The 13,011-nt window shown below is 36.8% G+C and overlaps 1 protein-coding gene across 1 annotated transcript in view; it reads left to right on the forward strand.

Moving 5' to 3' along the window:
• LOC134678858 (uncharacterized) overlaps positions 1-10,448 on the forward strand; it is a 164,272-nt gene extending 153,824 nt beyond the window's left edge. The window contains exons 28-36 of the mRNA XM_063537578.1: positions 3,378-3,431; positions 4,154-4,255; positions 4,905-4,976; positions 5,286-5,385; positions 6,225-6,329; positions 7,434-7,558; positions 8,263-8,424; positions 9,398-9,535; positions 10,233-10,448. Coding sequence (XP_063393648.1) covers positions 3,378-3,431; positions 4,154-4,255; positions 4,905-4,976; positions 5,286-5,385; positions 6,225-6,329; positions 7,434-7,558; positions 8,263-8,424; positions 9,398-9,535; positions 10,233-10,403 — 1,029 coding nt within the window. The 3' untranslated portion in view covers positions 10,404-10,448. The remainder of the gene's footprint in view (positions 1-3,377; positions 3,432-4,153; positions 4,256-4,904; positions 4,977-5,285; positions 5,386-6,224; positions 6,330-7,433; positions 7,559-8,262; positions 8,425-9,397; positions 9,536-10,232) is intronic.
• Positions 10,449-13,011: the final 2,563 nt, after the last annotated feature.

The raw sequence follows: 13,011 nt of genomic DNA on the forward strand, positions 1-13,011 counted from the left end.
TCTGCGAAAACGCGCATTTTTGAGATTTTTTTATGTTTTCCGAGCAAAACTCGGTCTCATAGATATTTTTAATTAATTAGTTATCGATACAGGGTACAATGATCCACAAATAGATTTTACTTGAGAAACGGGAGCAGTATTAAATCGGGGCTAAATTAAATGGGTGTTTATGTTCGAACTGCGTAGGTTGTGATCTGATTGAATTTAACCTAAATGTCACGGGAGTCAGTCGCACCTTTGTCGATCTTTTGTCGATTGACCTTTTGAGTCCACCTAAATTAGGCGGGATTGAAATCTTACATAAAAATGCATTTAACTGATTTGCAAGACCGAAGTGATCCCATAAGTGTTCCGTGAACAAAGTTTTGTACGGAACACTAAAAATAACGATTCGTTAAGTTTGCCTTTAGGAATATTTTATATTTCTATATTATGTTTCTGTTGAATAGGCTAGGTATTTAGAATAGAAATATTTTCATTCATAAGCACAAACAAAATAAAATACTATAAAAACTTTTTACAAAAAAAAGAAAACCGACTTCAAAAAGGATGAAATAAAATATTATCCTTTTTAAGTCTATGCGTTACCAACTGATATGTTTGAAGTCGGTGCCAAGCCAAGTAGTAACAATACCCGTCAAAAATAATCAGCTTTATGACTATAAATCCGATTAGAACTGTACTAATAACTATTGTAAATGTGTAAGTAATTCTGTCTGCCTCTTTGTCGCCTTTTCATAGCTAAACAACTGAACCGCGTTAGCAGACATAGATATCGAGGACGTCCTAAATGACTCAGAATTTGACTTCTCGGGAGATGATTCAGACGACGACCCTATGTTTCTCCCATCAGAAATGGTAAGAACGGCCAGTATCCAGACTCAGTCTGAATACTGAGTAACTCAGTCTGTACTGGCCGTTCTTACCATTTCTGATGGGAGAAACATAGGATCGTCCTCGATATCTATGGCTGCTAACGCTGAAAACAACGGTCAATAAATAAAAAATATACCCTCCTTTGTTAATGTCCTGTGCAAAGTACATATATAGTCTCAATTTCTTAAACTCTGCAAAGGACATACATACATTTCAACATGGTATCACAAAATATTTTGAATAGTTAAAGAAAATAACTGTCTAATACGTAAATATATCATTTAATTATCGATAAATTACACGTCTTACGAGATAATTGTTATTAAAAAACGAGATTAATCACGATTAGACTTACCTTTGCGCGGGCGCAAGCCGGCGCGTCCACTTGCCGTCGCCATTTTTAAAAAATGACAGCTTGACATTGACATTTCTATTTTGTTCTATAAACTTTGACAGTTGTATAATGAGTTACAAGGAATGCATTAGGGTTACCATTGAGAAATACTCCACAGCATTTTTTTATTTCTTATGTCCCTTCCAAAGGAAGAATGTAGGCAGGAGGAGGATTTCGAAGAAATGTGCCTCGTTTTTTAAAATTTTACATTTTTAATATAACGTTGATTTGTTTCTAAATTTTTCGTATTATTATTCTTTAAAATACCTCAGTTTTTTTTACTTTTAATGGTCATCAAAATGTTATATCCTTTGCACAGGACAACTTAATTGGGCACTGATGTCCTTTGTAAAGGACGTAAGGAAAAACTAGTAGGAAAAACGGGAGATTTTTTTCTGCATTTTTCCTAGACATCTCTAACCCTAAGAAATGTTTTCTGAATATTTCAAAAAGATATTCCAAAAAAAGTACCTCTGGTAGGCAGGAGGTTAACTCCTAACCCTAACCCCCGATCAGTAGCCTTACCAGCTTACCAAGAGTTTGACATCGATTTATTCGCTAGCGCGTGTAGCGTAGCTTTCTTTGCATCTCGCTCGTACTCGCATATTAGTGCGAGCGAGATGCAAAAGAAGTAAGTTTCGAAGAAATTAGCGTCGCTAACTTAGCGAATATGTCAATGTCAAACTCGTGGTAAGGCTACACTTGCACTACATCAAATTGGCGGTGTTCGGAAGCAAATGCTCGAGTTACTTTAGAAAACACCGAAATCACTTTACACGTGCCTTTAAAAACTGAGGAGTTCCCTCAATTCCTCATAGATCCCATCATCAGAACAGAACCAAAAATAATACGTAAACACCTTGGAGGCAACTCCTTCCAAACAAAAAAAGAATTACTCAAATCGGATAACAGGTGCCGGAGTAATCGCTCAACATACTACATTTAAAAAATCATCATCATTATCATCAAAACAATCATCATCATCAGGTCTACTTCATCAAAGTGGTGGTTTTCGGAAGAAAATGCTCGAGTTGCTTAAGAAAACACCCAAATCATCATGCATGTGCCTTTAAAAATTGAGGAGTTCCCTCAATTCCTCATGGATCCCATCATCAGAACAGAACCAAATTAAAATGGGACCAACTCGGAGGTAGCTCCTTTCAAACAAAAAAAGAATTATTCAAATCGGACTACGGATGTCGGAGTAATCGGTGAACGTACATAGAAAAAAAAATAAATAGCCACAACCGAATACAGAACCTCCTCCTTCTATGAAATGGAAGTCGGTTAATAATACGTAAACACCTTGGAGGCAACTCCTTCCAAACAAAAAAAGAATTACTCAAATCGGATAACAGGTGCCGGAGTAATCGCTCAACATACTACATTTAAAAAATCATCATCATTATCATCAAAACAATCATCATCATCAGGTCTACTTCATCAAAGTGGTGGTTTTCGGAAGAAAATGCTCGAGTTGCTTAAGAAAACACCCAAATCATCATGCATGTGCCTTTAAAAATTGAGGAGTTCCCTCAATTCCTCATGGATCCCATCATCAGAACAGAACCAAATTAAAATGGGACCAACTCGGAGGTAGCTCCTTTCAAACAAAAAAATAATTATTCAAATCGGACTACGGATGTCGGAGTAATCGGTGAACGTACATAGAAAAAAAAAAAATAGCCACAACCGAATACAGAACCTCCTCCTTCTATGAAATGGAAGTCGGTTAAAAAGGAAATGCTACATATTGTGGCCTCATCTCAGTATGCTGAATAAAATGCTCAGTATGAAAAAAATTACTAAAACAAAAAAATTATAATTTTTCGTTTAATATAAAATTTGGAGTATTCTCTCTCTGGTTGGTCCCTCATATCTGAGGATCGTGGTCAGTATCAAGGTTGCATCTGGAGCGGATGATCTGCCTCCACCGGTTTATGTCCAAAGCGTCTTTGAGGACCGTGTAGAAAGCAGAGGATGACGAGTCTTTAACTTGATCGGTCCATCTTATTGGTGAACGAGCGCGTGATCTTCTGTGTTCGGTGTTTCCAACCACAGTAAATATAATAAAAATATTACAATCAACTTTTTTCTTTATTTCCAGTCGGAAGACAAGTATGCTGCTTACAAAGGCGTCCGCGACATCACCATCAAAAAGGTAAGGCCACTTTTATTTAAACTCAACAGAGGGCGGCTCTTCCACTTGTATTGATCTTCTTCTAAGAGTCAGTTCTGACGTCTGACGTCTGATCAAAGAGTAGTACGAGTATTAAAGTGACATTCCATTTCCAACTGCAGCTGCAATACTGTCCATTTTACTATGGAAACGGGTCGCTGTCATTGTCAATTTCCATAGTAGAATGAACAGTATTGCAGCTGCAGTTGGAAATGGAATGTCACTCTTAGTCGTCTGATTGCATGTGACGCTTCACTGATAGTGGTAACGCCATGTAAACTAGATATTTGTGAGCGTCTAGTCAAGCACTTACCTCGTTCATAAGGAGAAAAGTAAATAAATAAAATATCAAGTGTCAAATATATTTAAACATCGAGAGACATACATAGAAAACACTTACTAATTGTCAAAAATAAGACTTTGGCGATACACGTCAAATAAAGGCATTCACTGTTTTCAACCACCACCAGGAATATTTTTATATCGAACAGACTGCCCACTTTCGTAGGCATTGACAGTACCATTTAAACTAAGGCAGCTGATCGTCAAATTTAATGATGATGTTTTTAGAACAAGTGAAAGAAAATGTAGGGGTCGTGTCGTATCAAAAAGTCAAAGAGCTGGCGCAAGATAGGGAAAGCTGGAAGATACTCCACCGACAAGAGAATAACTCTTAAGTTCATGATGATGATGTTCTTTTCCAGGGTCCGTCGGGCCTGGGCATTATGATCATCGAGGGCCGGCACACGGAAGCCGGCCGAGGAATCTTCGTCTCCGACCTACAAGAAGGCAGCGCTGCCGAACAGGTGACTGACAATTGTAATTAATTGACAAAATATTTGGATAAAACCCGTAAAACTAGTTTTTCTTAAAAACTAACTTTATCTTTATTTTATTCGAGGGTAAGTTTTAACTCAATTCAGATAGAATGAGTGCGATATATATATACCGGGTGTGGCCTCTAACATGAGCAAATAATTAAAACATAGATTGTACTCCTCAAACGGTGACACTTTTGTTGTACAAGTTTTAAAAATTATGAATTATTTAGACTCCCTATTTTTCATACAAAATAAATATTATCTTTAATGGACGCCATCGCCACGCCATATCATTGTGATTGACGTTGCTTGTCATGCCTTAAACATAACAAAATTCGCAATACATTGCGTCTTTTAAGCGTTATTGCGTTATTGCGTTTATTATAATAAACTTTAAAGTGTATTAAAAATCAAACCACAGGTTATTTTTAAAAGTCGCTGAACAAATGTTAGTCAGTATGAGGAGTACAGCCTACAGTTTAATTTTTTGCTCATATTACAGGCCACACCCGGTATAGTGTTGTAGTTTGTAGTGCAGGTACAATGTACCTGGTACATTCTGCTTATGCTTGTTTTCGGCCTTACATTAAATAAAAACGAGATGTATTTTTAAACAATGTTTATGTGTTTTCAGGGCGGTCTTCAAATAGGAGACATGATATTGGCTGTGAACAGAGATTCCTTATTGAGTTGCAGTTACGATGCAGTAAGTTTACCAACATAATATATCTGGTTGTTGTAATTATACATACTATAGATAGTATTGGTATAGCTTGACAAAATGGAGCTATCAGAATTGGTTATAATAAGTTGATTGGCAAACTTTTGCACATACTTAGGGCATACTGAAAATTCCTGGACTGACCACATAGAAAAAATAAGTCGTCTCATATATCAGAATCCAGAAATTTTCAGTATGGCCCACGTATACCGTATAGAAATGCTCTTTTATTCTTGATACTCGTTAATTTGTCTGTAAGAGAATTTTTTATTTAGAAATTTCGTATCTTTTCAGGCGGCGGCAAAGTTGAAGCACACTGAGGGAGTGGTGGTACTGACTGTGTGCAGCCCCAACCAGAAGGATGACAAGACTGATGATGCCAGCGGGTCAGCTGGTAAGAAGACCCCTTTCGATAAATTTTGCTATCCAGACTGTTCGGCTACTGCCATAATGGCTCCTCTACACGATGGGCCAACGCCGGCCACTCCAAGGGACGCAGCCATGCTGTAGAATGAGATAGCAATATCATTATCTCCCTCTAACGCATAAATGCGTCCCTTGGAGTGGCTGGCGTTGGCCTGTCGTGTAGAGGAGCCATAAGAATCAATATCTGGGAGACCGAGCTTTGCTCGGAAAACATACAAAAACTCAAAAATGCGCGTTTTCCCAGGGATAAGACATAGATCGTGTTTTCGCCCCCTAAAACTCCCATATAGCAAATTTCATCGAAATCTTTAGAGCCGTTTTCGAGACACTAATTTAAACTTTCACGATTATTTAACATTATAACTACACAACGGGACTTAATCGCGTATTTAAGTTTCCGAGTTTTAGTTTCCGTTTCCGAGATCCCCGAAATATATACATATAAATAAATAAATAAATACCTATACAAGAATTGCTCGTTTAAATGTATAAGACATGATCATATATATCATAAGAATCATATCTTATGTGATTCTTATGACAGTAGCCGAAGTTACTACGAATAAGTTGAGCGCGAGGTCTAAAGTAAGACTATGCTGAAAATAATTTAATGTCAATGACGTATCCATAATATTAACACTCTAGTTATACATAAGTTTTCAGTTAAAACAACCTCTAGCGGCCCACCATACAAGGAAAATTGGCAATCGAATTTGAATCAACGGTATTAGAAAATAGAGTTGAGAACGAAACGAAATAAAAGAAACTCTCTTACATAACCTAACCTATTGTAAAATATTTTCACAGCCAACGCGACGTCACGACCAGCTAGCAGGAACCAAACCCCGGACGTTGGCAAGGCAGGCGCTTCCCGTCCTACCACACCGAGGCCAGCACCTTCTCCGGTTAAAGGTACGGCAAACAAATACTTTTAGTTATATATAATTTATAATTAGGTTTAAAACATAAAAAATAAGATTACTGCCTGCGTCACATCAAGTTATGAAAATACAGTGGAACCTGGATAATTGCAATCTCAAGGGACCGGCCATTTTTTGTCAATTAACCAGGTTTTTCATTTAAGCAGGTCGTGTCAATTAACGAGGTTCAAAAAATCGTTGTGTCAATTATAGAGGTTTTCATTAATAGAGGTACGCAACCTCTATTAATGAAATAGAGGTTTTCATTAATAGAGGTTGCGTATCTGACAAATTTCTTTTATAGAGGTGCAAATAACCATTGAAAGTAGACACGCTTACGTTCTGGGTTTCTAGTCTATAAAAAAGCTATATATAGCTTCTGTCAATATTTGCACTTTTACACTACATTAATTACAACATTATTTTCTTATTAATCATGTGGGTTTAAAAAATTCCATTGAATTGTAGAAGAAAGTTTTATTAGAATGTAAAAAGCATACTTTGTTTTTGGTTTTAACAAAACTATTTCACCTACTACAGGCTGTGATAGATACCCAATAAATAAATAGCATTCTGGATGAAGACATAAATAAAATGATCATTGCTATTATAATATTGTTTCTGCTGTCTGCAAATACATTATTTCAATTACAGAGGTAATAAGTAAGACTCGTTTCAATAATAGAGGTAAAAAAAGAGCAGAAATAACGGATTTTTTTAACACAGTGTCAATTATAGAGGTCTTAGTTGCGATGTGGTCAATTACAGAGGCAAAATTACGAAAAGCACTAAAATCTAAATTGCAATTATAGAGGTTCCAAAATTTCAATTATAGAGGCCTTTTGGTCTCAAGGGACCGGGACCGGACTTTTGGTTGCAATTATTGAGGTTTTCCATTTATCCAGGTGCCAATTAACCAGGTTTCACTGTATAAATGCTGTGGCCTTTCCTTCAAAGACTTCTTCTTTCTCCTTTACTATGCTGTGGCGTTAAGGTACGGTATATATCTGTTGATGGTTTTATATTAGCACACAAAAACAGGAGGTTGAAAGTAAATGAGTTAAACAGATTCAAACCTTTTTTTTTTAATTCGCAGCGGAACCTCCCCCCGACCCCGCGACGTGTCACCCCGTGCCGAATCACGACACGGTCATAGAAATCAACTCGGCGAACGAGATACTTGGCGTGGTCCTACTCGGTGGCAGTGATACTTTAATCAATGTATGTTATTTTAGTGTTAATAAAGATACACAACTGAATCTCTCCTTATCACAGAATAAATAATAGTACTAGGTACAGAAGATTCACTCTCTAATATAAACGCGTCTGTTACGATACGATTAGGACAGATATGACCGATAGTTGGCGCAAGCGTTACGCGCGGCTTATGGCTAGCCACCAAAATTGGATGTATGTACTTGTAGCTACTTGTTGCGACGCTACGAAATCGTGAAGTGAGCCACGCCTGTCCCTATCTGAAACTAAAAAATCTACCCGGAATAGCTTCATTAATTGCAGTTTTAAATCCACGGCATTCCTGCAAATTCGAAAGATCCTTGAACCACGATGAAAGAGGCTGTTTGTTTTGCTTCCTAAATTATACAAGCTTTGATTTAATTTACCTTTGCTGGTGTCTGTAAATAAATCTTGTATGTTAAATTTACCTACTTAATAGCAATGTTCGAGCTGAAATTTGACTTCGGTGCTGCGAACTATGAAACACCAATAGATAGTAATAATATATTTTTTACCTTTGTAAATTTTTATTGATTACATCTAAATAACTAATAAAAATCGATGCAATGGACGTCAAGCTCTATTGAAATTAGGTAAGCGAAAGCGAAGCATGTGTAGTAAAATAGGTCTAGCCTACTATTTATTCATGCTTTCAACAAAATCGAATAAATAAAAACACGTTTCTTCAGGGTGCAGCAGCGGTGATCCTAGACATATATAAGAAGGGTGCGATAGCGAAGGACGGCCGGTTGAAGGTCGGAGACCAGATAGTGGAGTGTAACGGTATCCACATCACCAAAGAGATGACCTACGAACGAATCGCCATGAGCATCAAGCAGAAAGCGCCTAAGGTTAACAATTCCTCCTTTTTAACCTAATTTAAATCACATGAAGAAGAACGAAGTATGTGGTAAAAATAGTGCTGTTCCCGGGGCCCGTTTTTCAAAACCTTGCAACTTATTGTAATACAAGCGGATGTCACTTTTTGACAGCTTTTGTTACAAAGGGACTTCCACAAGGGAGAAACGGGCCCCTGATGTAGGTACATTCAGCTTAGAAATAAGAACTAGTAAGGTACGTGAAAATGTAAGGTCAAAGATCTCATCTTTGTTTACCTTTGTTTTCAGCCCATGGGTTATGAATATCAGAACTGCACAGCAGGGCTCGGAACCGGTATTGAAATGCCTGTTAATATCGTTCCAAGACCGTTATATTATTTCGTTCATTAAAAAACTGGTTAATTGATAGAACGCGAACTTAACAAATTACGTTCTCTCTCCTAACCGGTAAGAAGAGGAACCGGAACTTTATCCTTCGCAAGGAACGATATAATACCGGTTACTCTTGGCTTTCGGAGACTCTCGGTTAAACTCGTTATAATACGTGAAAGAGATAGCAATACTTACTCATTCTATCTCGCTTCGATATTTTCAATTTAACCGGTTAATTTCGTTCCTCGAGAACGAAATGAGAGCGTATATGGCATAAACCGTTATCTCAAAAGAACAGTTCTTTAACCGGTAACCGCAAACAGAAAGAAATCCTTTTCGTTCCCGGGCGAATGAACGAAACCGGTTTGACAAATGAGAATGGTTTCCGAGCCCTGCTGCACAGTAGTTTAATAGTGTTGATTTATTTCCTTTTAAATAAAAAAAAAACAAGTTAGGCGTTTGTTATTGACAATCGTGTCATGTTATCTTTTCTTATTTCCTATCTAATACTAAAAATTCATAGAGTCCATGTTTTCTCGACGTGGTGCAGAAACCAACGAAACGTCTAGTTTATTAAAGTACTTATATTAAAGTTTCGTTTTATTTATTTCAGATGAAGCTGACAGTATTCCGTCCAGACCCCATCCCCTACACAGAAGTGGAGGTGGAGCTGTCGCGCAAAGCAGGCAAGACTCTCGGCCTGACTTGCATCGCACCGGTGGAGGGCACGGGTGTTTACCTCGGGGATTTGGTAAGATGGTTCTTAAAACAAGTAAATTAAGAATTCGAACACAAATCTTTAAAAAATGTCATCTTTACTCCTAGAGTATGTTCTGTTGTTGTTGTAGTGTCTGTAGAGTGTGTGTCTCCTAGAGTGTTGTGTGTCTGTACGGGCAAAAAGAATAGATAGTATAGAGGGGTCCTGTCATAGTAAATGTTGTAGTCACTGTAAATTTACTGCCATCTATCGACTCACGACTATAACTCACAATAAACACGTATAAAATTATCAAAAAAATGAATATTATATAGATAAATGATTTTATTATTTTTATATCATTTTGACCCATGTTCGTTCACTGATATATATGTGTTAAAATTGTTAAATATGAAACGGTGTTGTCACGCCATCTAGCCGACCATAGGCCAAAGGTGTGTGCGCCATCTATCCGAGAATGACTTTTTCTTGATTTCCGAGGCACGTTTTTTTCTTAGACTTTATTCATCTTATAAATATGTCTTTGGTACGGGGAATACATTCCACGACTCTTCCCTTTCCGCACAGACTCTATTTAATTTGTGTAGGTATGTACCTATACATTATGTATAGCTACGTATAGGTAGTCTAATGTTACATGTTACTAGAATTAGCAGGGTTCTGCAGGATCAAATGTGTTTAGACACTGGAACTATCATCATCATCATACAACTTCGAACTCTTGTTGCAGCTACCCGGCTCCCCCGCGGACCTCGACGGCCGTCTCCAGAAAGGTGATTTCCTTGTCTCCGTGGATGGCAAGGATGTGTCCAAAGGCGACTACGTGGCGGCGGCCACGGCGCTGAAGCTCTGCTCCAACAAAGCCCAGATCAAAGTCAAGAGGTTCAAGATTGTTAGATAATAAGTTGACGGCTTGGTTACCGCTATCTAGTTTGTACTTTTAGGCATTTAAGGGTCAATTTTTGAAGAGGGTGTTTTTTCGACATTTGTATGGCAATTTTTTATTTAAAAAAAATCTGATTTATAATCATCGTTTTAGGAAGGGTTCTTAACAACAAAAAATATACTGTAGGAGGCACCTCTGTACTTTTTATAGTTAGCTAGATATGGACGTTTAAAGATCGACATTTGTATGACACTATGTAGCCATTTGTAAGGCGCTTTTGACATGTATACGCCATTTTTTCGACATTATATGGCAGTATCAACATGTATATGCCACTATTTATTATTTTTGTTGCATTTATAAGACCCTGACGACATATGTATGACAGCTTCTCGACATCTGTATGCTGTCGGCACTAAGTCGACATTTGTATGCCACAATCGACATTTATACGGTCAAAATAGCCATATAAATGTCGCCATACAAATGTCGCGACATGTCGCCAATAATATTTTTTTGCGATATTTCCTACACAATACAACAGATTCACTTATTTATTTTACTATATATTTTAACACTATATTTGCAACTATTATTATAAAAGAAATATTTTTATTCCAACTATGTACCAACGTATTCAGCGTCCATACAAATGTCGTTGTAGTCGTACCAAAATATATCGAAAGAGATTTTTATCTATTTTTAAATAAATTAAACTGTTTCCGGGTTTACATTTGATGTCAATCGATGCCCAACTAACCGCACTATTGCGTTGTAAATTTAATCTAACCGTTATTCAATAGACAAAGAAGATTATAGGGGGTATATTTAAGTCATAACAAAACAGGTGCCGCGCGGGACAGCGATAAAAAGGCTTCCCTTGTTTTATTAAATAACGCATAAATTTATCAATATGATTAAATCAATTCTCTAGAAAATGCTCTTTATAGAAATACAAAGTTGTTTATAATACGTTGCCTACATCCAGAGTTATGATTTTTTTATTGCGCGATGCCGCCACTGGGACACGCGAAAAACGGCAAATTTCGCCGTTTTTGGAACTTCAAATGCGATTTTGTCAGAACCAAATAATATTTTTGGTACAGTTGTGCATGATTTTTAAAGCTTATAATACACTGAATGAAAATATATACATACACAGTCTTTTAGTCCTATGGACTTCAAGTTTTAGCCGTGGGACAGCAAAAAATGCCTATTTGAAAATTGACCCTTAAACGATGTGAACTAAGGCCTGATTCGAATTCAATCTGCCAAATTGAAAACCCTATTAATGGTACTGAAGCTAGCTGAATCAAGATTTGTTTTTCCATAATTTATTGAAAATTTGTTTAAAAATTGTTATTTATAAGTAAATTCATCATTTTCCATTTCTTCCCGCTCCTGTCGTTAGTTTTGTTGTATGCCCTCCATCATACATCCGACAGTGTTTTTTGACAGTTTCTTAGTTTGAGTCCTATCAAGAACAATGTTTATTTTGAAATATTATATTGCATATAGTTTTTGTTGTTTTAACGAACTAATTCCTTGGACACTCCACTCCATACCGTTCAATAGGTCAATACTGTGGGACTTTGTTGAATCAAGTTTTTTGGTCCGATTTCGAGGGTACTGGCTTAAGCATGCTGATTGCCTCATAAACATCGTGGATCATCTCCAAATACTTATTATCAAAGTAATATTGGAAATCCGCATTATTAAACTAAAGCTGCGAACCGTTTCTTTTAGTGATGTTGGTGTCGATTTCTCTGTCGAAAAGTAACCAATGCCCGGTAACTGACACCACATCGACGAAATTCCTGATACGCCAGATATTTGAAGATATGTCTAGATCCTCATTGTTTCATGGATATTGCAATGAAATTACCTTTCAGTATTGGTATAATATTAGGTAACAGGTGATGTTGGAAATTAGTTATATGCAAGTTTCTTCCATACTTATCAAGTTTTTGACAGCAATTTGGCGCCTAATTAAAAAGACGGCGGCGTTTATTTGATTTTTTTGATCATCTTAGAATTGATAAAAAAAAAATTTTTTGGTATAATAATTTTGTGATTCTGATAATTATAATGTCGTAGTGTATATATAAAGTAAGCTAGAAAATATCCAAGAAAAATCACTCTGAATTTGTCAAATTTGTTTCGAATCAGGCCTTATAGTTCGTTTGCGTTAAGAATGCAGTTCTTATAATCATCAGTGTCCACCCGTCTAGCGATGCTCGTAACCAATCAAATCGTATCTACTTAGAAAGTATGCCTTCAACTGGTCACTGTGAACTTAATTTTCTAATCAGGAACTATTCGGTTGGTTACGGGCGTGGTTAGGCCGGCGGATAATGATGAATTTTCTGCATTCTTAACGCGAACGAACTATAATGAAACTTAGCGACTGGATTATTGGGTTGATATCATATAATTTTCCGAGTCTAGGTATAGTAGTCGTCGGACTGTTAATTCATCTAAATATCTAAAAGTACATACTACCGTTATGTGAATGGTACAGAAAAGGACCTGTATAGGTACTGGGGCAATATCGTAATAGTACTGTTGCGTATAGGTTTTAGGATTGCCAAAACTGGTGAAGAACACTGGTTGGCATAATCTT

Source organism: Cydia fagiglandana, chromosome 2, assembly GCF_963556715.1.
Source record: "Cydia fagiglandana chromosome 2, ilCydFagi1.1, whole genome shotgun sequence".
Lineage (NCBI taxonomy): Eukaryota > Metazoa > Arthropoda > Insecta > Lepidoptera > Tortricidae > Cydia > Cydia fagiglandana.